This window comes from Cydia strobilella, chromosome Z (genome assembly GCF_947568885.1).
Source record: "Cydia strobilella chromosome Z, ilCydStro3.1, whole genome shotgun sequence".
Lineage (NCBI taxonomy): Eukaryota > Metazoa > Arthropoda > Insecta > Lepidoptera > Tortricidae > Cydia > Cydia strobilella.
The window spans coordinates 18246840-18271520 of NC_086068.1; the positions used below are offsets into that span (position 1 = coordinate 18246840).

Below are 24681 nucleotides of genomic sequence, written 5' to 3' on the forward strand. Positions count from 1 at the left end.
GGAACCCTAAAAAGGATAATATTTTATTTCATCCTTTTTTAAGTAGGTGATCTTTTTTTTATAAAAGTTTATATATATATATATATATATATATATATATATATATATATATATATATAGATTACATTTAAATATATTATAACTAAATGCAACATTGTTTCTTTCAAATAAAAATTGAGTCATTTGAATTATTAAGTTTGTACCAAATACCTACATTAGTTTTATCTTCAAATTTACTATTTATTTTTCAGAAATTCGTCCTAGTTTATTTTAGTATACTACTGTTTGTAGTAGCAATAGTGACATCGGTACCTATTTAGGATCTGAAATCGTCCGCATATTCGAACACCCTAGGAACTCATGCGCGTGCCTCGTTATTGGCCACCCCAGAAAAGTAGTGTAGAGGAAGTAACACTTACATACTCGTACTAGTACTAATGTTATGTACTGCGGTCATAAACTACAATTTTGTCGGAGGGGTGCTGAGCGGAGTGTGGTCGTACATTTACTGCGAAAATAGGCTACGTCAGCCACCTGAGAGCTCACGATGGTCGCTCTCACTAGCCAGAAAAAACCCAGTCGCCGAGGCCGAAACCGGCCAGGACAGGATGATGATTATGATGAGTGTTATTTTGTCAACACTGAGGATCCCAATACTCCCTGACATGTTAAATGTCTTATGAAATTGTAAACTACAAAAACTAAACTAAATACCTACTTAGGTGCCTATTTATGTTGATCGTAAGTACATTCTTACTTGCCAATATAAAATACCTACCTACTGTTAGTTTCTTATCAATTATTACATTTATTACTAATAGGCGTTCACAACATAGGTGATTATTATTTTATATTGCAACAGCAAAAATAGTACCTAATTAAAAATAATAACGAACCTCCGCTTAATAAAAATCTTCGTCATTTTATCATGTGAACAATGTTGACTAGTGACGCGCGATTAGTATGTTCGGCTTTTCTTTTATTATGTACGTATTTATTATTAATTTAATTGTGTACCTTAGCCACTTTCACACTTTAGGTCATATTTTTGATAAAATCGATTTCGACTGGCAAATCATGTTACTTTTTGGCAATCGGGTTTATTAACCTGATTTAACCCCGCTGAATCCGAATTTGCCGGTAGCTCGATCGAAATCTTGACCGGAAGTGAGATATTCAAAATGGCGGCCATTATTACGACCCTAATGAGTTCCTTGTATGGAGAGGGAGACCCATATTTTTTTAATATATTTTTTTATAATAATATTGCAGAAAATAGCAGTAATAGTAACACGTATTTTCTGAAAGTTTCGAGTACCCGTCTGCTATGGTTCCAAATAATACAGCCCTTTAAAGCTTTTTCTAGGTTTTCGTAAATAACTCGTACACGGTGGCGCATAGCAAAAAATCTTCTACTACACAAGTAATCTGCATAAAATTGCCTACAAAAAAGATTCTGTACAAATTTTGGCGTTGATGGTTTTCACGCCATAATGCGCAAAAAGTACGCGTCGATGCAGAGGCGATTGAGGGATATACTTAGTCACAATAGCATTCAAAAAGTGGGTACACATAAACAGTGGGTAGACAGTCTGAAGGGGTGTGTGTCTTATACAAAATAGTTTAATTAATGTACTGACTGGGATTTTAATTTTAAGTTTTTGATTTTAATTTTGTTTTAATGTGTCTGTTTTAATCGAATTTAAAATATCGAGAGACATATTAACTTAGCTATTAGCTTAGCGGTTTCACTAACGTATTTTTTTGTCTGTTTTAATTTAATTTATTCATTTTAATTTTAATTTTTTGTTATATTATTTTGTTTGAATTGTTTATTATTGTGGTATTTTAAATTGTTATTTTATATTTACATGTAAATCTCTGGTTATCTGAAATAAATACATACATATAATCACGCCTATTTCCCGGAGGTGTAGGCAGAGACCACGGATTTCCACTTGCTACGATCCTGACATACCTCTTTCGCTTCCTTCACTTCCATAACAAATAAATAAATAAATGTATAAATAAATACTGAAATAATTGTATTTAGATTTTTTGATTTTGATTTCATAAATACGTAAATGAGGGGGAGATTATCTATGAAGAACCATTGAGAAGGAGCTACTTTACAAATATAATTAAATTACTACCTAAGTAATACCTACTATAGTAGGGTGGCAAATCAGGTTTTAGGTTACTTTTCGTTCGTCATTTCGGATATGTATGTGTATATGGTATCAATAGATTCAGTATGATGTCCTGAATATAAATATTATTATTACAGGCCACACCCGGTATAAGATGACAAGCGCGATAATGGTGGGGGTAGTAACTGTGACGTCAGTCGGCGGTACAAAGATTTTTTTTTCTTTTAATCATACCATGTGGGGTACCAAATGGAAGGGCTTTATGAGTAGATTACAAATATATAACATGCTACAACATTTTCTCTACTTGGTCTAACATATTATAAGAAAACGAAATTTCACAATGCAGACTTGAGTTTGAACTGCTCTAGATTGAAAACTACTAACTGGATTATTCCAACATACACGCCAAATAACTGTGAATGTCCTTTATATAATGTTCAAAAATAATTACCCTGAAATTATAAAAAATTAAAGAAGAATATCAATTTGAATAACAGTATAATTTTCTGTTACAGTACTTACAGTAGACTACTAAAATACTTTTTTTTTACTGAATACATACCATGGGGGGGTATGAAAAGAAAGGGCTTTGTCAGTAAATAACATAATTTTTAAGAAAAAAAAACCGACTTCAATGGGGGATGCCGCTGAGAGTTTACTTATTGTTGATGGTGCACTCTTAGATTCCAGACAATGAAATGAAATAGACAGCATATTTTGCCTAATTATCCTAATCCTTCTTTTGACTAATTTTGCCTAATTGCCTAATTATTATAATATTGCCTAATAATGTAGAAAAGGAGGTAAAACCACCCACTTTTCTAGTAGCATTTCGTTTTTGTAAGGGTCGCAGTTCTAACCTAACCTACTTTTCTGATAGCATTTCGTTTCTGTAAGGGTCACAGTTCTAACCTAACCTAACCCACTTTTCTAGTAGCATTTCCGGGTCCGGGTCTGGGTCCGGATCCGAGTCCGGGTCCGTGTCCGGCTGTCCGGGTCCAAGTTTGGGTCAGAGTTCGGTCCGGGTCCGGATCCGAGTTGGGGTCCATGTCCAGACCCGGGTCCGGGTCCGAGTCCGGGTCTGGGTCCATAAGGAAGAGAACAAATCGCCAAACGTGAACTATGTGTGTATTTATTTTTAATATTTAATAGTATGATCTTTAATATGTATGCACCTAACTATTTATGTATGTATATTGTTATATATTTATCTGTGCTGATTTTATTTAAAAAAAAAATCTACTCTTGTTATCCGTTTATTTTTCTACCCATTTATTTCTTCCATACGGTAAATTCTACTACCTGAAGGTTGTCTGTAAGAGATCGCTTTTTAGCGATAAGACCGCCTGTTGTTGCTTAGTTCGCTATGTTAATTATAATGTATCTAAATTTGTTTTAATTATTATTATTATCTCCGTTACAAACTCTCGGGTTTTCAGGCCCGGTCATTTATAAGGCGTGCGTGGGGATATAGATCCAACACGTAGAGGCCGTTTGGAGAGTTTTGATGTCATGTAGAACGCCTGCTGGAACCCATTCACGGGTACATAAATAGATACCCGTAAACCGGTTTCAGCAGGCATTGGGAGCTATTATAGAAAAGTGGAAAGAGTCCTGGTCTATGGCTTAAATTTAGGTGGAATATAATACTGGGCTATTGCTAAGAGTTCCGGACACCTGCCATAACATTGTGCTATACAGTGCTATCGAGGCAGGCGGTGACTCGCCACTCGCAAGATGGGCACCTGATGCGCCATCGTAAAGACGGCCAGACGCAACACCGGCGTGGGCGGCTCAGGGGTGTCGAGAGGTGTGCTGCGCTTTCTCCGAAGTTACTCGCGGCGTTATGCCCTTTAACACTTCCACCCCTGGAGCATATAGCTCTTACGACTCCCCTCTGGACGGCCAATGAAGGCAAGCCAGAGCTGAGAGTCCTGCGGGTCCCCTTGGGGTCCACTCCGACCGACGAAGACACGCCAGAGACGGAGACCCTGACCGACTCTCTGGAGCACTCGGGTCCGTGGGGTCGTCACTCCCCAACAGCTCGCCACAAGCTGCCCTGCGGGCTTATTATTATTATTATTATTTGTATCTCATATAAAGTCACGGGTATATACATCCCGGTCATTTGATAGGCGTGCGTGGGGATACAGATCCAACACGTAGAGGCCCTTTGGAGAAGTTTGCTGTTATGTAATACACCTGCTAGAACCCATTCACGGGTACAAATAGATACCCGTAAATCGGTCCCAACAGGCGTAGGGGCTATTATAAACACAGTGGAAAAGAGTGCCGGTTATGGTCTTGAAGTTTGGCTGGTCAAAAGATTGGGCTATTGCTGAGAGGTCCGGACACCTGCCATAACAATGTCTATACACGTTATCGAGGCAGGCGGTGACTCGCCGCTGACTAGATGGGCCCCTGAAACTGCCGTCGTGAAGACGACCAGGAGCAACACCGGTGTGAGCGGCTCAGGGGTGTCGAGAGGTGTGCGCCGCTTTCTACCCAGTGGCTGTTAACAGCCACTGTGCCCACTCGCGTCTTATGCATCTTTCACTTCCACCCCTGGAGCATATAGCTCTAGCGACTCCTCTCTGGACAGCCAATGAAGGCAAGCCAGAGCTGAGAGTCCTGCGGGTCCCCTTGGGGTCCACTCCGACCGACGAAGACACGCCGGAGACGGAGACCCTGACCGACTCTCGGGAGCACTCGGGTCCGTGGGGTCGTTACTCCCCAACAGCTCGCCACAAGCTGCCCTGCGGGGTTATTATTATTATTATGTGTCATTGAAGAGTTCCATTCTGATCATCATCAGCAGTTCCACTTAATCAAATGTCACTTTTTTAAATGTAAATGCTGGATTTGTTGATGAAAATAGAAAAATCACAATATGTATGCATTTCACATTTGAGGAGTTCCCTCGGTTCCTCATGGGTCTCATCATCAGAACTCGAGCTTGACAAAAATATGTCTTAAAAACTTAAGTTGCTTAACAAACATAAAGAAGAGGACAAATCGCCAAACGTAAACTATGCGTCATTAAAGAGTTCCATTCTGATCATCATCAGCAGTTCCACTTCATCAAATGTCAGTTTTTCAAATGGAAATGCTGGATTTGTTGATAAAAATACAAAAATCGCTAAATGTATGTCGTTCACATTTGAGGAGTTCCCTCGATTCCTCATGGATCCCATCATCAGAACTCGAGCTTGACAAAAAAGTTTCTTGAAAACCTAACTTGCTTAACAAACGTAACGAAGAGGACAAATCGCCAAACGTGAACTATGCGTCATTGAAGAGTTCCGTTCTGATCATCATCAGCAGTTCCACTTCATCAAATGTCACTTTTTTAAATGTAAGTGCTTGATTTGTTGATGAAAATACTAAAATCACTATATGTAAGCCTTTAACATTTGAGGAGTTCCCTCGATTCCTCATGGATCCCATCATCAGAACTGCGTTTTGACAAAAACGGGACCAATCTGTATGTATATACTTACAATCAAAAAAAGAATTTTCAAAATCGGTCCAGAAATGACGGAGTTATGGAGTAACAAACATTAAAAAAAAAAAACAACCGAATTGATAACCTCCTCCTTTTGAAATCTTGAAGTCGGTTAAAAATATATAATACACAACATTTTTTTTAATCACCCAAATTTTTATTTAAATGCCCAAGTAGTAGAAATGTTATAGTATGTTATTTATACATTTGTATCCCTTTCATTTAGTATCCCACATGGTATATTTAAAAGAAATAGCAAATTTTCTTTGTACCGCCGACTTTATGACGTCATAGATAGATACTATCCCTACCATTTTCGCGCTTGTTATCTCATATATTACATACGAGGACTACTACTTATTATGTATCCGGAATGGGTCACTTACTGGAACAATATTAAAAATATAAATACAACATAAATAATTTTTAAGAAAAAAAAACCGACCAATGGGGGATGCCGCTGAAAGCATTCTTAGATTCCAGACAATGAAATGAAAAAGACAGCATCTTTTGCCTAATTATGTAGAAAAGGAGGTAAACCGACCCACTTTTCTAGTAGCATTTCGTTTTTGTAAGGGTCGCAGTTCTAACCTAACCTAACCTACTTTTCTGGTAGCATTTCGTTTCTGTAAGGGTCACAGCTCTAACCTAACCTAACCTACTTTTCTGATAGCAGTTCTGTTCTGTGAGAATCGCAGTTCAAAACACACCCACCCACCAAACCCACTTTTCTAGTAGCATTTCCGGGTCCGGGTCTGGGTCCGGATCCGAGTCCGGGTCCGTGTCCGGCTGTCCGGGTCCAGGTTTGGGTCAGAGTTCGGTCCGGGTCCGGGTCCGAGTTGGGGTCCATGTTCAGACCCGGGTTCGGGTCCGAGTCCGGGTCCAAGTTTGGGTTTGGGTCCATAAGGAAGAGAACAAATCGCCAAACGTGAACTATGTGTCATTGAATAGTTCCATTCTGATCATCATCAGCAGTTCCACTTCATCAAATGTCACTTTTTTAAATGTAAATGCTGGATTTGTTGATGAAAATACAAAAATCACTATATGTATGCATTTCACATTTGAGGAGTTCCCTCGGTTCCTCATGGGTCTCATCATCAGAACTCGAGCTTGACAAAAATATGCCTTAAAAACTTAAGTTGCTTAACAAACATAAAGAAGAGGACAAATCGCCAAACGTAAACTATGCGTCATTAAAGAGTTCCATTCTGATCATCATCAGCAGTTCCACTTGATCAAATGTCACTTTTTAAAATGGAAATGCTGGATTTGTTGATAAAAATACAAAAATCGCTAAATGTATGTCGTTCACATTTGAGGAGTTCCCTCGATTCCTCATGGATCCCATCATCAGAACTCGAGCTTGACAAAAATGTTTCTTGAAAACCTAACTTGCTTAACAAACATAACGAAGAGGACAAATCGCCAAACGTGAACTATGCGTCATTGAAGAGTTCCGTTCTGATCATCATCAGCAGTTCCACTTCATCAAATGTCACTTTTTAAAATGGAAGTGCTGGATTTGTTTAAAAAAATACAAAAATCACTATATGTATGCCTTTCATATTTGAGGAGTTCCCTCGATTCCTCATGGATCCCATCATCAGAACTCGAGCTTGACAAAAATGTTTCTTGAAAACCTAACTTGCTTAACAAACATAACGAAGAGGACAAATCGCCAAACGTGAACTATGCGTCATTGAAGAGTTCCGTTCCGATCATCATCAGCAGTTCCACTTCATCAAATGTCACTTTTTTAAATGTAAGTGCTTGATTTGTTGATGAAAATACTAAAATCACTATATGTATGCCTTTAACATTTGAGGAGTTCCCTCGATTCCTCATGGATCCCATCATCAGAACTGCTTTTTGACAAAAACGGGACCAATCTGTATGTATATACTTACAATCAAAAAAAGAATTTTCAAAATCGGTCCAGAAATGACGGAGTTATGGAGTAACAAACATTAAAAAAAAAAAAAAAAAAATCAACCGAATTGAACCGAACCGAAGTAGAATACAGTTTGTTTCATATGTCTATAGATTATAGGTTTTCGCGGGCATGGTTTCCGCAATTCGACGTCAGAAACTGATTTGACTAGTAGTCAAATACCCTAGCGCCTATTTTGCGTGATGGGTTGTCGGCACTACTCTAGCCAACCCATCTCTTCCAAGAAGTCTAGCAGACCCTTGGTGTTGCTGACGACTTCTGGGAGAGACCCCGGCGAACCGAGGTATTGTGCCCGGTATTCTGCCACCCCTGGCCATTCGAGAATGACGTGGGCGACTGTCTCTTCTGCCTCCATGCATGCCCTGCAGAGGGGGCTATCTGTAACACGCATGGTTAGTAAGTGCTTGTTTAGTGGGGCGTGGCCAGTTATGGCTCCAGTTAGTAGCCGGAGCTGTGGCCTCTTCAGCTGTCGCAGCCTCCGTGACAGACCTGCGTTGATCGTCGGGAGGGCTTCTTTCGCCTGTCTGCAAGTGCCTAGGTTAGTACAGCACAGTTTGGAGTCTGGGTTACCTACGACACAGGCTAAGCCTAGTGTAGGAACCAGAGTAACCTGACTTTATTTTTCTATGCCAGGTACATTTTGTCAACTGTGTTTAATTTATGTTAATCTTAACAACCCTGTAAATATTTTTGTGTACCTACAATAAAAATTTTGAAGTTTGAAGTTTTGAAGTTGAAGTACTGTTGATGTTTTACCTTGGTGTTATGTCGCAGCATGCTCCGGAGCCAGCCATATGGCAGAGATAGGATTGGCTCAGGTCCTGGCTCCTTCAGTTCCGAGCCTCCTCTTGCTAATATGTCGGCTGCATCGTTACCTCGCGAGTTGCTGTGTCCTTTAATCCACTGCAGAGTTACGCTGTTGGTGGTACATACCTCTGACAGAGCTTTCATACGTCTATCAATTGGTTTTACATTGTACCGCCATTCTAAAAATTGCTTGTTTCACCTTCAACGTGGTTTTACTTGAGAAAATGTTCATGCGATGTTTTTTTACGATTTTCGGCGTTGATTAACTCAAAAATAATGCATTGAACGACTTTTTCCGATTTTTGGGGAGGAATTTCCATCGAAGATCAATGTGTATCAATGGTTTAGTGAGTTAAATTGTGGTCGTAGTATGCTTACGGACGATTAAAAAAAACACTCCAAATCGGCTGTTATCCCACAAAATATAGATGCTGTGCGCGAACTCATAATGCAAGATCGCCATAGTACATAATATGTACTACATATCGCGAGATAGAGGCGTCTTTTGGCAAGAGTATGACAAGCATTTATAAGATATTACATAAACATTTGGCTGTTAAAAAAGGAAAACATCGCGAACAAGCCGTTTTTGCGAACGTAATGCACGTTTTGTATACCAAAATCAGAATGGAAAAAGTGCTAAGTATGTAAAGTGGTTTTAACGTATAAAAAAACCGGCCAAGTGCGAGTCGGACTCGCCCACCGAGGGTTCCGTACTTTTTAGTATTTGTTGTTATAGCGGCAACAGAAATACATCATATTCTGTGAAAATTTCAACTGTCTAGCTAGCACGGTTCATGAGATACAGCCTGATGACAGACAGACGGACAAACGGACAGCGGAGTTTTAGTAATAGGGTCCCGTTTTTACCCTTTAGGTACGGAACCCTAAAAAGTACATCGTTCATCTTGGCGAACAAATATAAAAACAATAAAAGCATATATAACTATAGATTTATGTTATTTTTTTGCTTTTACGGATACATAAGTAGCAACCCTCGTATATATTTGTGTTCAGGACATCATACTCAATGCATTGAATTACCAAATATACCCATATCCGAGATGACTTAAGCGAAAATTGATTTCTAGAAAACTTTTAGGCAAAATAACGACTGACTATACACTTTAGTATACCTATACAGTACCTACTCAATTTTGCTTGCTTCCAGTCTTGCTGGAAGGCCACGAAACATGGATGGGTAGCCGTAAAGATAAGGATCTTCTCATAGATATGGGTCGGACATTAGTCTATGATCTAGTGCGTAAAGCAGAAACAGTATGGGGTTTAAAAGACGATTTCGGGAAGTACAAAACTTTTGGCATTGGAGAAAAAGTATATCTTATACGCACGAAAATGGCACAAATGCTTCGACTTTCTATGCGAAGTCAAAATACGTATAGAACACGGACAACCGCTCAGGTAACTACCTACGAGTATGACGGTGTACTTCTGTTTAGGCCAAATACCTTTCATCAAATTTCACTTCCCATACAACTTATAGTAGTTTTATTTCCCAAATGAATCTTTAGCAAATTTACACTTCGCATTTAATTTATTTGGTCAAAATATAATTTGGCGTGATTTTATTTTGTCAAATTTTATTAAGACAAAAACTTATTTAGCAATAGTAGATTGGTAACCAAGGGATGAAATGATGCCTTTCACCCGAGTTAAACACTCTACTTTTCATTTCGAATACGAGGAAAGTAAAATGCATGTGTTTTTTTTTAAAAACATGACTAAGTTTACATTTTTATAGTATATCTTGAGGGTACTTTCAATTAACAATTTAGGCAAAGTATTGTTATTTATGAAAAGCGGAGTTAAATATCAGAATGGAAATTTTATAACAAATTCATTTAAACCTAAACTTCAATTGCTTATTGTAAAAAAAAAATCGTACTTGAAACGTAAAATGCTCTAGTGCAGACACGTATCATTTTCTGCACACCTTTTAGAAAAACAATGACTCTCTTTCAGAGCATGAGGAATGAAAACGTTTTTTATTGGCTTAAAAATGTTTGATTAAATTGTCACTTCACAAATTTGGCAAATTATACTGGATTCTATTACACCACGGGCCTTGATACTAAACACTTCATCATTTTCTCTTGATATATCAAAATTAAACACTGTAGTGTCATGCACTGAGTCGTCACCTTTCCACGCACCACGTACTTGTACAAGCATAGATTGAGGGCGCCCGCGCAATCCAGCGCAGCGCGGTCGGCGAGCTCAAGGCTAATCATCGTTACCGAAGATCCGTCGTCGATAAATGCATTTACACTGCAAATGCCATTAGGACCGTAATCTTTAATTGGCACTACCTTCAAAAACACTTTAGTGTCCGTCGTTTTCACGTAGTTAACGTAGCCAGCTCCGAGGTCGAAGTTTCGGTCGAGTCCGTGCTCGGTGGATCAGCGCTGTTGCGGCCAACAAAATGAAGCAACTGATGATGTTCGCCGCCGCAGTTATCTATATCACATACGGGAGCGGAGCAGGATTAGCTTGCAAACACTTAAAGCAAACATTACAGCGTTTAACATATCGCCAGCGGTCCTTACGCAACGCCTTCTTAAACTTCTTACACTCGGTCAGTTTATGTGCAGACATTTTACAATACTGACAGTTTACGTTAGTAATACTGTGGTTCATCTAGCTGTCCGCTTGCACTAGTACAGCTTGCGCCCGAGTGACATGTTTGTTGCTATTGTGTTGTGTATTCATAGTGCACATTAAACTTGCGTTCGCTGTGGCCGATATCTTTTCCGCCTCTAGGCTAAGAAACTCAGATAATATCTCCAATCGCGCTTTTATCACTTTGAAATCAGCACGGGTGGAATTTTGGACAGTACGATTGATGAAATAGTCACATCATGCATGTAGTTCGCGGCCGACTGCGCGTATCGCTTCAGTAAAGTTTTGTATTTTCACAGAAAATGCAACGATATCACTGTGATAATCGAGCGATACTGGGCGAATTTTCGTTATATCGTTCATCAATTTAAATAAAATAGTGTTACCTAATTGTAGTTCCATTGTCGCGATGAGCTTGTCGGGCGAGGAAGCACTAATTAAAAGAGCTGACACAGCATCTTTTGCAGCACCACGTAGACACTTCCTTAGCCTCCACATGTTCTCAGCTGGGCTTAAACCGCACACCTCGGTTGACTCCATGTACGCCTGTTTAAACTGTAGCCACTCCATATCGGGTCTCCGGAAAATACTGGTAGGTCTCGCGAAGTGCTAATTTTGCTAAGTAGGCTTGCATTGGGTTTATTATTAGCAGAGGCAACGGCTAAGTCTTTGATAGCGCTCGCTAGTATCGCGAAACTGTCAGCAGTGACTACCGCCGACTGGCGGTCATTTTGTTTCTCTATGTTACTTACAGAGAAGGTGGCTACGTTGTCATGTGCGCTTGCGAACGACTTATTACCGGCTTGAGTATCGGCGACGAGCGCCGGCTGGCGCAGCTCGACCGAGTTATTTTCATAAGTGTGATCTTGCTGCTCCTCATGTAGTTCCTGCTGCGGTGGTTCGTGTTTGTCGAGCCAGTCTTTGACATCGCTAATAGAGCCCGCATATGACTGTTGCCTACTATTGTTTTGTTCATCTAACTCGGTTAAGTCGGCCTGTAATTGTTTCTGGATGAGCTGCAACTGAATAGCGGCTTTTTGTTTCTCTGCCTCTAGTTCAAGCCGCTTGCGTCTGGTCTCACTAAGTCTGGCCCTCTGGAATAAAGGTCCGCGGTGTCGCCACTCACCGTCAGCTCGCCACAAGCTGCCAGCCCCCAGGATGCGTTGTGTGTAGAATGCCTCCCTCAAGTCCATATTTTACTTATTAAAAATATAAATTAATACAATATTTATTTTGTTATATTAAGTCACAGATATATTGACAACCATACCATATTTTGGAATTTTTGGATTTTGTATGAAGGAATCACAATAGGGATGATGACACATGTTGAATTTTATAACAAAATCTAGAAAAATAGATAGTAAATGAACAATTTATTATGATAATGTGGATATTAAAATAATATATAGAAATGATTAAAAAATACAGGATCTGAAAGTTTTTTTTACTTACAAAAAGGAATAAAGTAAAGACACCATTGGATTCCTTGCATTTTATCCAAAAAAATATTTTATAGCTACTATATGCATAAATGCAATATTTCACCGACAAAATCGCAGTTTTACTTATCTTCCATACATTCAAGATGGGCTTTCAGTGACCTTGACGTGACGTCACGTTCACGTCATCGTTTTGTTAGGAGCGTTTCGCGAGTGAAGTACGATTGTCGGACTTTGACTATCATTTTTGACTTTTGTATTGCTTTAATGCCCATGGTCTCGTATAGACATTTGATCCCAAAAACAAACCTGAATAAAAAATTGTCATCAAGCCTATTTTTCACGACTTTTCCCAACTAACTTTGGAGGTGAAATATTTCACTTAAAGGACTTATAATACGATACGATACGGTATGGGTAGGCATTCGAGTGTGCCAGGAAGGCAGCTAGCAGCTAACAGAGAAGATTGGCGGCGCAGCGTTTTGTGAAACTCGTCACCATCCGATGATGACCACGACCACTCTGTCAAGAGTGAAACGACTAAGAGAGGAGGAATAGGATACAATTTTGCCATAACTATTCTAGATTATAGCCTAAGATTCATGCCAAAGTTGATAATCCAAAAGTTAAGAAAATATATGCAAATATGCCCATATTTAATTCAAGTACGCCAAACTTAAAAAAATTATGGCCCGCCTGTTTAAGGTCCAGTTTCTAGAGTACTGAAACTTATATTTACTGTAGTTTGCTCACTCATACAAAAAAAAGTGTATCAAAGTATGAGTGCCACAGATAAGTAATACAATATGGAACAATAAACTCGAAAAACGATTGAAAAAAAGCAGTCAATGTTGTAAAGTTTGACTGTAGAGCTTAATAAACAAATTCAATGAAAACTATCACAAACATGATCAGATAAGCCGTTTTTTAGTTAAAAGTATTCCCTTAAAGTATGCCCTTATTTATGACCGGATTTTCGGAGGCAAGCTTATACTGTATTCGAAATAAAATTGCCATAATTTTACAAATAAACGTATTGTATTGTATTGTATTAAGCAACTGAACTGTGTATGTTGTATACTTTCCATTGAAACTTATGTAGTTCGTGCAGTAGGTAAGTCGGTTAAATTAAAAGAAATATATATAAATAGCTATGATGCTATGAACATATTTTTTGGGCAACCCTATAAATACCTATATATTCAGAAAAATATTGTATTTGATAAAATAAAAGTTTCATCCGGTCATCAGTTCAGTGAAGGTCGATCTACTAGGGATCTTAGACTATAACTAACAATGTTTCTATTACCCACACCCCACACACCCCACACACCCCACACACCCCACACACCCCACATGACCTTAATACTTAAAAAAATTTGAACAATTCTAGATGATACAGAATTTGACAAATCTTCAAAGAATGTGCCAGGAACTGTTTCTTTTCATGGAGGAGTTGGTAAAATATGATAGTGAAATAATGACTCAAGATAAAATAAGTAATGTATCGAGAATCGCAATTGGCGAAAGTTGCCAGGCGGCCGGGTCGATGGCGATACCACCTTCAGTGATCGACAAATATCGTCGGCAACTGGTCGACGCCAGAAGACAACACATTATAAACACATATCTGCAGGGGCCACTAAAACCTCCGATCGACGTTGGGAAGGAAGTGGGTGAATCTTTTAACACAAAACTCACTAGAGCACCCAATATTCCAGACCAAGATGCTGATTTTATGGATCTCGCGCCAGATTTTATGTAAATCAGGTACCTTAAGTAATATCACTGGTAAATAATAATAAACATATGACTACCTACTAGGGGCCTGTCAGTTGTTCGGAACTGTCAAATTTTTGTTCTATCTGACAGGCTGATATCGTCCGGCGGACTGATAATCAGTGGGCCCCTTTACAATTCATTTAACTCCATTCGTCTGCCCCATTATCAATGTCCATAAATATATACCTATAATAAACTACCACAAAATATAAAGGAAGAAAAGAAAGAACATCTATTTGTAAGAAAATTAAAAGAAACCCTTATTAACAAAAGCTATTACACTGTCGACGAATATTTAAATGATAAGTTTTATTACAATTTAATATTTTTATTTGTATTAGGTATAAGTTAGGTTAAGTAATTTTGCTAAAAAAAGTTATAGAGGGAAATGCTTGGAACACAATTTTTGACTTCGTAGCTTTGCTTGGACTAGTTAGGTGGTGAACATATCAAAAGTCCCCGGCCGTAACCCTGGAGCTGGGGGGGGGGGGGGGGGGGGGGTTGAAGGTTCCGATTTTCGGTTTTTCGATTATATCTCGGAAACTATGCATCTGAGCGACTTGGCCATTTATACAAAATGAAAAGAGATTTAATTTGTTACAAGTTTTAGTCAAGTTTTTCGATATCTTGTATAGTTTTTGAGATATCCGCTCTTGAAGGTTTATTTAGGGCTCTCATTTTTATCTTGATTATCTACATCAGTGAAGCTGCTAGGCTGGGTTTGGTATCGTTTTCGTATAAATCGGGGCTGCTGAATTCATTTATGGTATCAACATTGACCCCATTCCTAGGTAAAAACATTTTTTTTTAATGTTTTTTTTAAACTCCTCTTTAAGCTTAAACCGCTGAACCGATTTCGTTAAAATTTGGTATAGAGATGGTTTGAGTCCCGGGACACTACATACGATAGTTTTTATAACCAAAATCATCTTTTAAGGGTGTAAAAAGTGGGAGTGGAAATTTGTATGGGGAATCAATAACCGCTGAACCTATTTTAATAATATTTGGGATGGTCTACGTGTTTGATTTAGTTAAAAATGATACCAAACATGACTTCAAACCTAAATTAAAACAGTATTAACCTCAGGAATTCAACTTCGGCGAAGAAGCTAAATTCCCCTCACACCAAATTTCACACCTTCAAAGTATGATTTTTGAGACTAAAACTATTATATCCTGTCTCGGGACTTAAAACATCTATTTACCAAACTTCAACTAAATCGGTTCAGCGGTTTAAGCGTAAAGAGGAGTTGAAAAAAGTTATTTGTTTAAGGTTTTTGTTTTTACTTTGGAAAGGTGTCAATGTTGATACCATAAATGAATTTAGCACCCCCGATTTATACAAAAACGTAACCAAACCCGGCCTAGCAGCTTCACTGATGTGGATAATCAAGATAAAAATGAGGGGTATTGCATGTAAGTGCGACCACGATTGTGCGACATATTTCTTTTAACGACACTGCAATTCTGCGAAGTGATACGGTGCGATATATCACTATTCGACGACACTATAGTCCGGCAGTATCTTTGAACGAAGTTAAATTGTGCGACATATATGTACGGCTCGACAATACTTATGATTCTTATGAAAGCAAAAAGCGTAGGCAGGTAGGTAGGTTAGGTTCGTTAGGTAGCTTCAGATGCCCGAAGGGCAAACCGCCCTGAAATAGGAGCCCCGCGAAGCAGGGCTCCGTCTAGTTGTTGTGAAATAAAAAATGTTTTTGGAAAATGGGACCACGGTTAAAACGCGAATATTTCGCACAAACGATGGTTCGCTCAAACGGCACATCGTATAGTCGTGCATCGCCTTATAATTTTTCGCACGAACAATAGTTCCCACAAATGACATGTCGTACAATCGTACATCGCCTAATCATACTTCGCACTAATAATACTTCGCACGAGCGTGTCGCACTCGAGTAGTAAACCCAAAATGAGAGCCCTAAATAAACCTTCAAGAGCGGATATCTTAAAAACTATACAAGATATCAAAAAACTTGACTAAATAAAACTTGGAACAAATGAAATCACTTTTCATTTTGTACAAGTGGCCATGTTGCTCAGACGCATAGTTTCCAAGATATAATCGAAAAACCGAAAAATTGAACCTTCAAACCCTCCTCTCCCCCCCCAGCACCAGGGTTACGGTCGGGGACTTTTGATATGTTGATCTCCTAACTAGTCCAAACAAAGCTACGAAGTCAAAAATTGTGTTCCAAGCATTTCCCTCTATAACTTTTTTTGGGCATGCCTATATCCAACTAGAGCGCTTCGTACCCGCCATACAGTGAGGTACGGTAGGTACGGAGACTACGGAGTGGCGGCCGCTTAGGTCCGGACCGGATACTGCCAAATTACTTTTTCATTTGTATTTATATAATATAAAACAAGAACATCGGGAAATAATTATATTTTTTTACTTAGACGGGAACATAGAAGAACCACCTACGGGGGTAAGGCAATCACAGGTAACTGTCGTACCAGCGTACCAGTCGAATATGGCCAAATTCCATCACCACATACAATTACGTACCATAAGAGACGTAATTGTTGGCATTTTGTTTTTGACAGCGAACAACATGGAGTAATTACCTGATTCTATTGAAGAAAAACAATACACTAGTTACTTTAAAAAAATCATAAATTAATAATATGTAATACAAATTGAAATAAATAAATAAGAAGGCCGGAAATGTCATGTTTTTTGATACCCTTCACGGAAGAAGCATGCAACACACGATTCGGCATTTGATACCCTCAAAATAGTACATTGTGCAACATGGGGCGTAAGTTAAATATTGCAAACGAGAGTATAGTTAAATAAATAGATAGTTTATAGATTCGAGTTTGCAATATTATTACGCCCCGAGTTACACACAATGTTTTGATCACACTTGCGATACAAAAATGAAGTAGAAAGATAAAAAAGAACTACTAAATACTAGAAACTTCATAACTCCCTAGGGAAAACGCTTTTTCTATAGTTCCCGCTAAGCCTGTGTGCAATTCCACATTTATTGAGCGAGTGTGATGAAATATACATACCCTACTTTGCGTCGTGCAGTTGCGTAAAAAGACGCCTGCAAATGCGTACAAGAAAACACATTTAGCAGTGTTCGCAGTTGAAATAGGGTAGGTAGGTACATACCTAAATAAGGTATCGATTGGGCGCTAAGTAGATTCCGCGGGGCGTGCCGACGTTGAACCGGCGTCGAGCCCTGGGGCTGAGTCTCCAAGTTTTCAAGGAATATTGATAATGCGATATTCATTAAACGTCCGGTGAACTTGTGATATTACCAGCTCTGTAAGGATTATACTCGGTAGCTCGAAGTCGATTAACTCTGCGGGCATCCGTTCGGTCTCTAGACAAGAGCTCCTATAAAGATGCATAATTGTAGATAGGATTAGACAGAAAGAAAAATGGTTCTTTATAAGTAGAGCAATTTTTATGTCACATGTCAATCAATCAGCAAAGTATCAGCAAATGACGTTAAATAAGTAGGTAACATTTTAAAATGTATACGCTTCAACGCTGCTTCTAAATAAAATATCAAATGAGATAAAACTTTCACTCAATTTGTCCACCAATAATTTAAGTGAAATTCATCATATCATAATTTGTAAGTAATACAAAAATGTAAGTGTAAGTATATATACAGTTTACCATAAATAACACCTAAAGAGACAGAGTTAAACAATCGGTTGTAAGAATTCTAATGCCATAATAACAACATTTTTTCTGTCTTTATTCTTTCGCCCTGTCTATCTGTCCGTCTGCGGCTTAGCTCAGAGACCTTAATACTAGAAAGATGAAATTTTGTGTCGGTATTCATTTCAATCCAACTCAAAGAGTATATGTAAGTGGTATTAACTCCCGTATAGATGCCGTATAGTATCTACGTGTTGTACATGTCATACATGTGTCATGGACCGTGGAGATGATTTTATTGGACGTATGTGGTGTCGTTATACTCGTATAGGCCTCTCAAAATATGGGTTTGAAATACCAGGATGGATTAAAGAAAATATTTTCAGAAATAATCGTTCCGAAAGTCCATAAAAATATTAAAAATTATAAAGCTTGGCTGCATTTATTTATTTATTTGATTAAGTTTTAGGTAAAAATATTTTTATGTAATGAGCACACAAGTTACCTATTTGTTATACAAGGGTGCAAAGTTGTATTTTACCTGCGAGTGTAGAATTGATACACGAGCAAGCGAAAGGATTCTATAGTTAAACCACGAGCGAAGCGAGTCTAAAATAGAATCCTGAGCGTAGCGAGTGTTTCAACACACGAGAAGTAGAATACATTTGCACCCGTGTGTAACACAAAACCTTTTCACCTCACCTATTTGCGAGAAATAGCAACATGCAAAAAAGCAGCTCATAAAAAATAAGTCTTTATTTGTACACGTTATAATCATCATCAGCCGGGCTAGCATATGATTGGCGCGACAGTATGTCGCCGCGAGATAGACAACCCGTCCCTATTTTATTAATACAGTTAGAAAATGACGGGTAGCCTATCTACTGGTTAATTATAATCATCAATATCATTATGTAAAATTTTTGTTGACATTGTTGACATTTCTGACGATGCCTTTTGAATTTCCTAGCCTTTTGAACTAATCGTGAGGAAACCGGACTAATCCCAAAAAGGTCTAGTTTACCCTCTGGGTTGGAAGGTCAGGTGGCAGTCGCTTTCGTAAAAACTAGTGCCAACGTCAATTCTTGGGATTGCTTGCCAAGCGGACCCCAGGCTCCCATGAGCCGAGGCAAAATGCTGGGACAACGCGAGGAAGGATAGCATTCATTTTTTTCTAATTTATTATTCAAATATCAGGATCAATTATACAAACAAATACACGCGATTACATAAAGAATATTGACCAGGTTCGATTCCCGGTTATGTATGAGTTTAAAGAAAATTTGAATGTCATTATTATTAAATCTAAAATCGACGCCATGGTTCCTAAAAACAGATTTCGCTATCTCTCATAATTTCTGACTTCTCCATACTGACCCATTTGGATTGATCAACCTATTTCTGGTCAGGCTTTATGAGCGTTTTACGTTTTGTTATGTGTCAAAAACTACTTAAACACGCTCCAAGGTCAAATTGCTTTCCCTACTAGTGGATAAAATGCGTTTTTACCCGCTTGTTTTAAAGGATAAAAGACGGCTTTCCGAGCTAGTGAGGGGAAATAGTTATTTGTTATACAAGGGTGCAAAGTTGTATTTTACCCGCGAGTGTGGAATTGAAACGCGAGTAAGGGAAAGGAATCTATAGTTGAACCACGATCGAAGTGAGTGGTTCTAAAATAGAATCCTGAGCGTAGCGAGTGTTTTAACACACGAGAAGTAAAATACACTTGCACCCGTGTGTAACACAAAACTTTTCCCCTCACTATAGCGAGAAAAGTGCAACATCCACAGGCGTTAGATCATCTTCATCACTGGAATCACTTATTTTTTTACAATAATATAACAGAAAACTCTGGAAGTTGTGTATTTTTAAGTGTCGGAGTCGGTGAGAATTTTTTTGTTGACAATGTTGACATTTCTGACAATGCGTTTTGAAATTACATCGACAACTTGTGCGTTCAGAATTACATTCAACATCATATAAAAAAACAAATGTTTCTTATGGAATTTAAGATTTATGACTTAAAATCATGAAATAAAGCTTAATTTGGTATTTTTTATTAAATGCTCAAACCATTTATTTAATGATAATTAATATCGAATGAACCATTATTATGAGCGTTTTACGTTTTGTTATCTCTCTAAAGCTACTTAACCACGCTCCATTCAAGGTCAAATTACTTTCCCCACTAGTGGATAAAATGCGTTTTTCCCCGCTTGTTTTAAAGGACAAAAGACGGCTTCTGAGCTAGTGAGGGGAAAAGATATTAGAAAAGGTTTTGTCCTTGATCTGGACATCATCTAGAGTCTAAAATGTTGTCTAGAATGGAGTGTATAAGGTAAAGCTTGAACACGCCAAAACGTGGGCATATACAATTACAAATAAATAGAAAATAAGGTCTCCGGAGCGAAGTATATATTGAATATAGTTGAAAATATTACAGTTTATCATGCTAATATACTAGACTTTATTTCAGCCTCAGGATTTGATATGTGATGACCAGGACACAGGCACTTTGCACGATATGATTACCGTACTGTAATATAACGTTAACAGGTGCATGTCTTTATCAAATATTCCTTGATATGGACCCAGTCCATTGCCATCCGGCCCATCCGCCATAATTTAGAACCATCCGCCAAAAGTACCCTTTTGGCATTGTCACTGCCAACAATGTGTGACAACACAATGAATGCTACCAAAATAGTAATTGTGCGCTGTGACTTCTTTAAAATAGGTTTAGGTCGTTTTCACAAATGTTTCTTGCATATATTTCTATGGTCAATGTCCCTTATGCGAATCAATTAACGGCGACGCTTGATATAATCACAACTAGCTTGTAGCTGAACCAATAAATAATGGGGACACTTAGCATTATTTTTATCTTGCAATCTTCTGGAATGTATTTAGCAACTCATACAAGTCAAAGGTTTTGTTCTGTGTTATTCTTTGAAGTTTGTATTTCTATAGAATCAGTCGTCTAACACTTAACACGCTCAAATACGTTAAAAATGATCAAACGTTTTTATACCCTTTTTGCATACTTGCATTTAGTACTAATATTTTGGAGGCAGATAAGCTCTTGCTAGCTCTTGTCTAACTTAACTTCACTTTTTGTGCATACATTTGAGATATTTCTACCTTAAAAACTGCAATAGATGTCATATATTAAAGAAAAAGTGACGAAGCCCTCCAGTGGTGAAGGCCGGATTCGAACCGGCGTCTTTAGCTACACATTTATTTTTTATGACATCTATTGCAGTTTTTAATTTATATACCTATATAGTAGTGTGACTACTTAAAAAATTTTTTTAAGTAAGAACGCTGTACATATGTTCCTAGTTTCTATTTTTTCTCATTTCAATCTCGGGGTTTTCTGCTTTCTGGTTGTCTTTCCGTTCATTAACATCTCCGCAACATTTCAAAAACTAATCGATTCTTGATATAATATTAGCATTTTCACAAGTTTCTTTAGCCTAATTGAATTTTCCATGGCTTTTGGTGGTAAAAGTGTTTAAGCTTTATTTAGTTTTAATTTAGTTTTTTGCACCTCCTAATTGGTTTATTTATGCATTTCATTTCTCCACTACCTAAAGATTGTCTGGAAGAGATCGCTCTTTAGCGATAAGGCCGCCTGTTGTTTACCTCTGTCTTCATTCTTTCTCATTTTATTTTTTTGACATTGTTAAATTTTTTTATTAATTAATCGATTACTTATTTAAATGGTTTTTAAATTATGTATTGTTTTTGTATAATTATAATCAATTGTTATTTTCCACTTGACGATCATAATATAAATTCGTATAGATTAGTGTAAAAATAATTTAATATTATGAATAAATAACTCTAAATCATGTATTATTTGTGTTTCCATGTACATTTATTCTGAGGTTGTGCAATAAAGAGGATTTGTATTGTATTGTATTGTATTGTATTTTATGTGGTTTGAATCTGATTTCGATTTTTGGTTTTGGTTTGCTTTATCGGAATCTAGATTTTTGACCGAAGCGTTAGCGAAGGTCTCCCTTTTGACTCGGGCAATTTGCTTTCGTATGTCCGGATGTTCTCCTCTACAGCCTACAGAGCGCAATTCTCTTCTCAACCGATTCTCGTAAACTTTTGTGAGCTGGTTCAGTAGTTAGTAGTTACATAGAATTTTACTGTCGTCTTGTTTTTTGGAAAATGTTCAAAATGGTGGAAATTGGAGTAAGTGCCTACGCTGTGATAATGACTCAACGAAGTTTTTTTTTTGTTTTTACATGTTTTAAGCTTATCAATCTTAGCGCGAGGTCTACAGCTCACAGAGCCATTAGTTTAGTAGGTAAGTACATACTTAGTCGGCTTCATAATTCGGCAGGTAATATAGTTGTGTCGTTCTCAAGAACGTTCTCCGTTTTGTCACTATACCAGGTAATATCGCCTTTAAAAGTAAGCAATGGCTGGAATTAATAATTATAATAGGTATTCCTAACTACCACTCACATACAGCATGACCTCAGTATTGTAAATCATACATAAATTATTTCCCATCGTTATTTATTAGAGCTGCAGATTGAAGAATTTGTTAGTAGCTAAGTGGGCTGGAGCCCACAAGCAGGTCACAGATGCAAGCACCGAGCTGCGCATGTGTCCCATTGTTTAACAATCGTTGTATTCGTCGTAAGAGAAAAAACCCCACCGCTTGCGCAGCCCCGACCCATATGGCATACAATAACAAATTCTTAACCAAAAGTAAATCAATATAAATCCTCGCGTTCCGTTTTTAGTGCGGCGGACGGACTGCGTGCAGTTGTGGTATAAAGACGTCCTGCTGCACTCTTTTTGTTTCACTTAGGGTTAAGGCGATTTAGCATTTTACATTTAGATACAAAATCAATCAATCTAGAGACACTACTTAATAAAATTGCATGTCGCGGTGTACGTTTAATTGTTATCGCTTAAATTGAATGGCTATTATTCGATTGCTTATGTCAAGCTCATTAGTGTGACAGTATTTCTTTCGAACATAAAAAAATACTTATTTTCTTTTATTATTATACATACCTAACACAAAGCTCATTGGGAATTTCATTTATTCCGTCTCGGTAATGACGTGGAAGACTAATAGTAGGTCTAAGAATCAGTTAGCCATACCAAATACCAAGTTAGCTATGTGCAGAAAGGGACCTTATTATCAATGTATTAGAATCACAAATAAACTACCCGACAGTATAAAACAGGAACCGAATGATAAACTGTTTAAAAATACGCTTAAAAAGCTTCTTCTAGAGAAAGCATATTACACAATAGACGAATTTCTAAATGACCAAACACTGAAATAATGCTATGTACTTACCCAAATTGAATTAATTAAATTTTATTGAAATATTATTGTAAACATTTATTGACATTTATGCATTTTCTAAAATGACATATAGTTAATTAACATTAACTATATTGTTTTACATTATTTAAATCTATTTATAAATTAACCTGGACATTTAATATTTAGCATCATTATTTTATTATTTTACTAATTTTCTAAACGAACTTGACATTTAACGTTGCATAAACGTCGATAAAATATAAAGTTATAAATATAGATTTAATTGCTATTTGTATGAGATGCATGTAATTTTACCTAGACTTAAAAAATTGAGTGCCCTGACAGGGTGTCATGTACCTACCATCCTCAAACTGTAACACCTAATGTATTATGAACATGACTGCAATACAATAAAGAATAAAGAAAGAATAAAGAAATTTAGGTAGGTAATTAAAAAACTTCTTGTAATAATATGTATATATATATATATATATATATATATATATATGTACGAGTGTGTTCATCCCCCCATGTTTGAAGGATCGGTGGTATTGGTATAGCATAAGCGACGTTACCGTTCAAGGTACAACAATTATTAAAAGGCAGCGTGGGCCGTATTCCGGTGACAAGGAGACAATATGCCTTTATTAATTGAGAGGTTGCTACTGTAAAGTCGACTCTAAACGTATTCAGCCATGAACCTATTCTTGTTCGTAGAAGCGTAGTAGTTCCTGCGGCACTCCACTACGAATGTCACGGATCAAATCGACAATAAATGTCGAGTATTTACTTTACATTTAGGTTCTCTTTAACGTCCATGACGGGTGGAGGCAGCGCTCGAGTTCAGTCCATGACAATGCATCTTCGTCAAAGGCTCTGTTATTTTAACTACCCATGCAGGGGCGGTGTCGTCCTCACAATTTATAAATTAAACATATTATGATGCACTATGTATGCCATCTGTCGAAAAAACACTACATCTTTTTTTTTCAATTTTCATTTGTAGTCTGTCTAATTAAATAAAAGTTGAACCTGCAAAAACGCGGCAATTTAAAAAGATGTGTAGCGGGCAACTCTTTGATTACAAGGATTGCATAATTTTTATACTTTTTATAATTTCTATATTTTAGAAATCATCGCAGGGCATTCGCAGGGCTCCTATTTCTACCCTACCCTACTCTACTACCTACCCTAGGTTAGGTTCGTTAGGTAGCTTCAAACCGCCCAGTAAAAGGAGCCCCGCTTCCGTCTAGTTAAGTTGTGAGGGGAATGTTTTTTGAAAAGATACAGTCAGACGAACTCCAGATCTGATGGACAGCGTGTTTCATAGTTTTGATGTGCAGCGCCACGCGTGGTAAATTAAAGAACTCCGTCGACCAAAGTTCCGCGGCAAATTACAAACGGCGCTGTTAATGTCATAAGGTATTTTACAAAATACGGACTT

General features: G+C 37.7%; 1 protein-coding gene and 1 long non-coding RNA gene across 2 annotated transcripts in view; one reads left to right on the forward strand and one right to left on the reverse strand.

Moving 5' to 3' along the window:
* Positions 1 to 24681, reverse strand: part of LOC134754520 (uncharacterized) — a 246645-nt gene that overhangs the window by 202569 nt on the left and 19395 nt on the right. The window lies entirely within an intron of this gene.
* Positions 908 to 14286, forward strand: LOC134754698 (uncharacterized). Its single transcript, XM_063691035.1, has 3 exons — positions 908 to 986; positions 9591 to 9841; positions 13895 to 14286. The coding sequence occupies exons 1-3, from the start codon at positions 938 to 940 to the stop codon at positions 14264 to 14266; spliced, it is 672 nt and encodes a 223-aa protein (XP_063547105.1). The 5' UTR covers positions 908 to 937; the 3' UTR covers positions 14267 to 14286.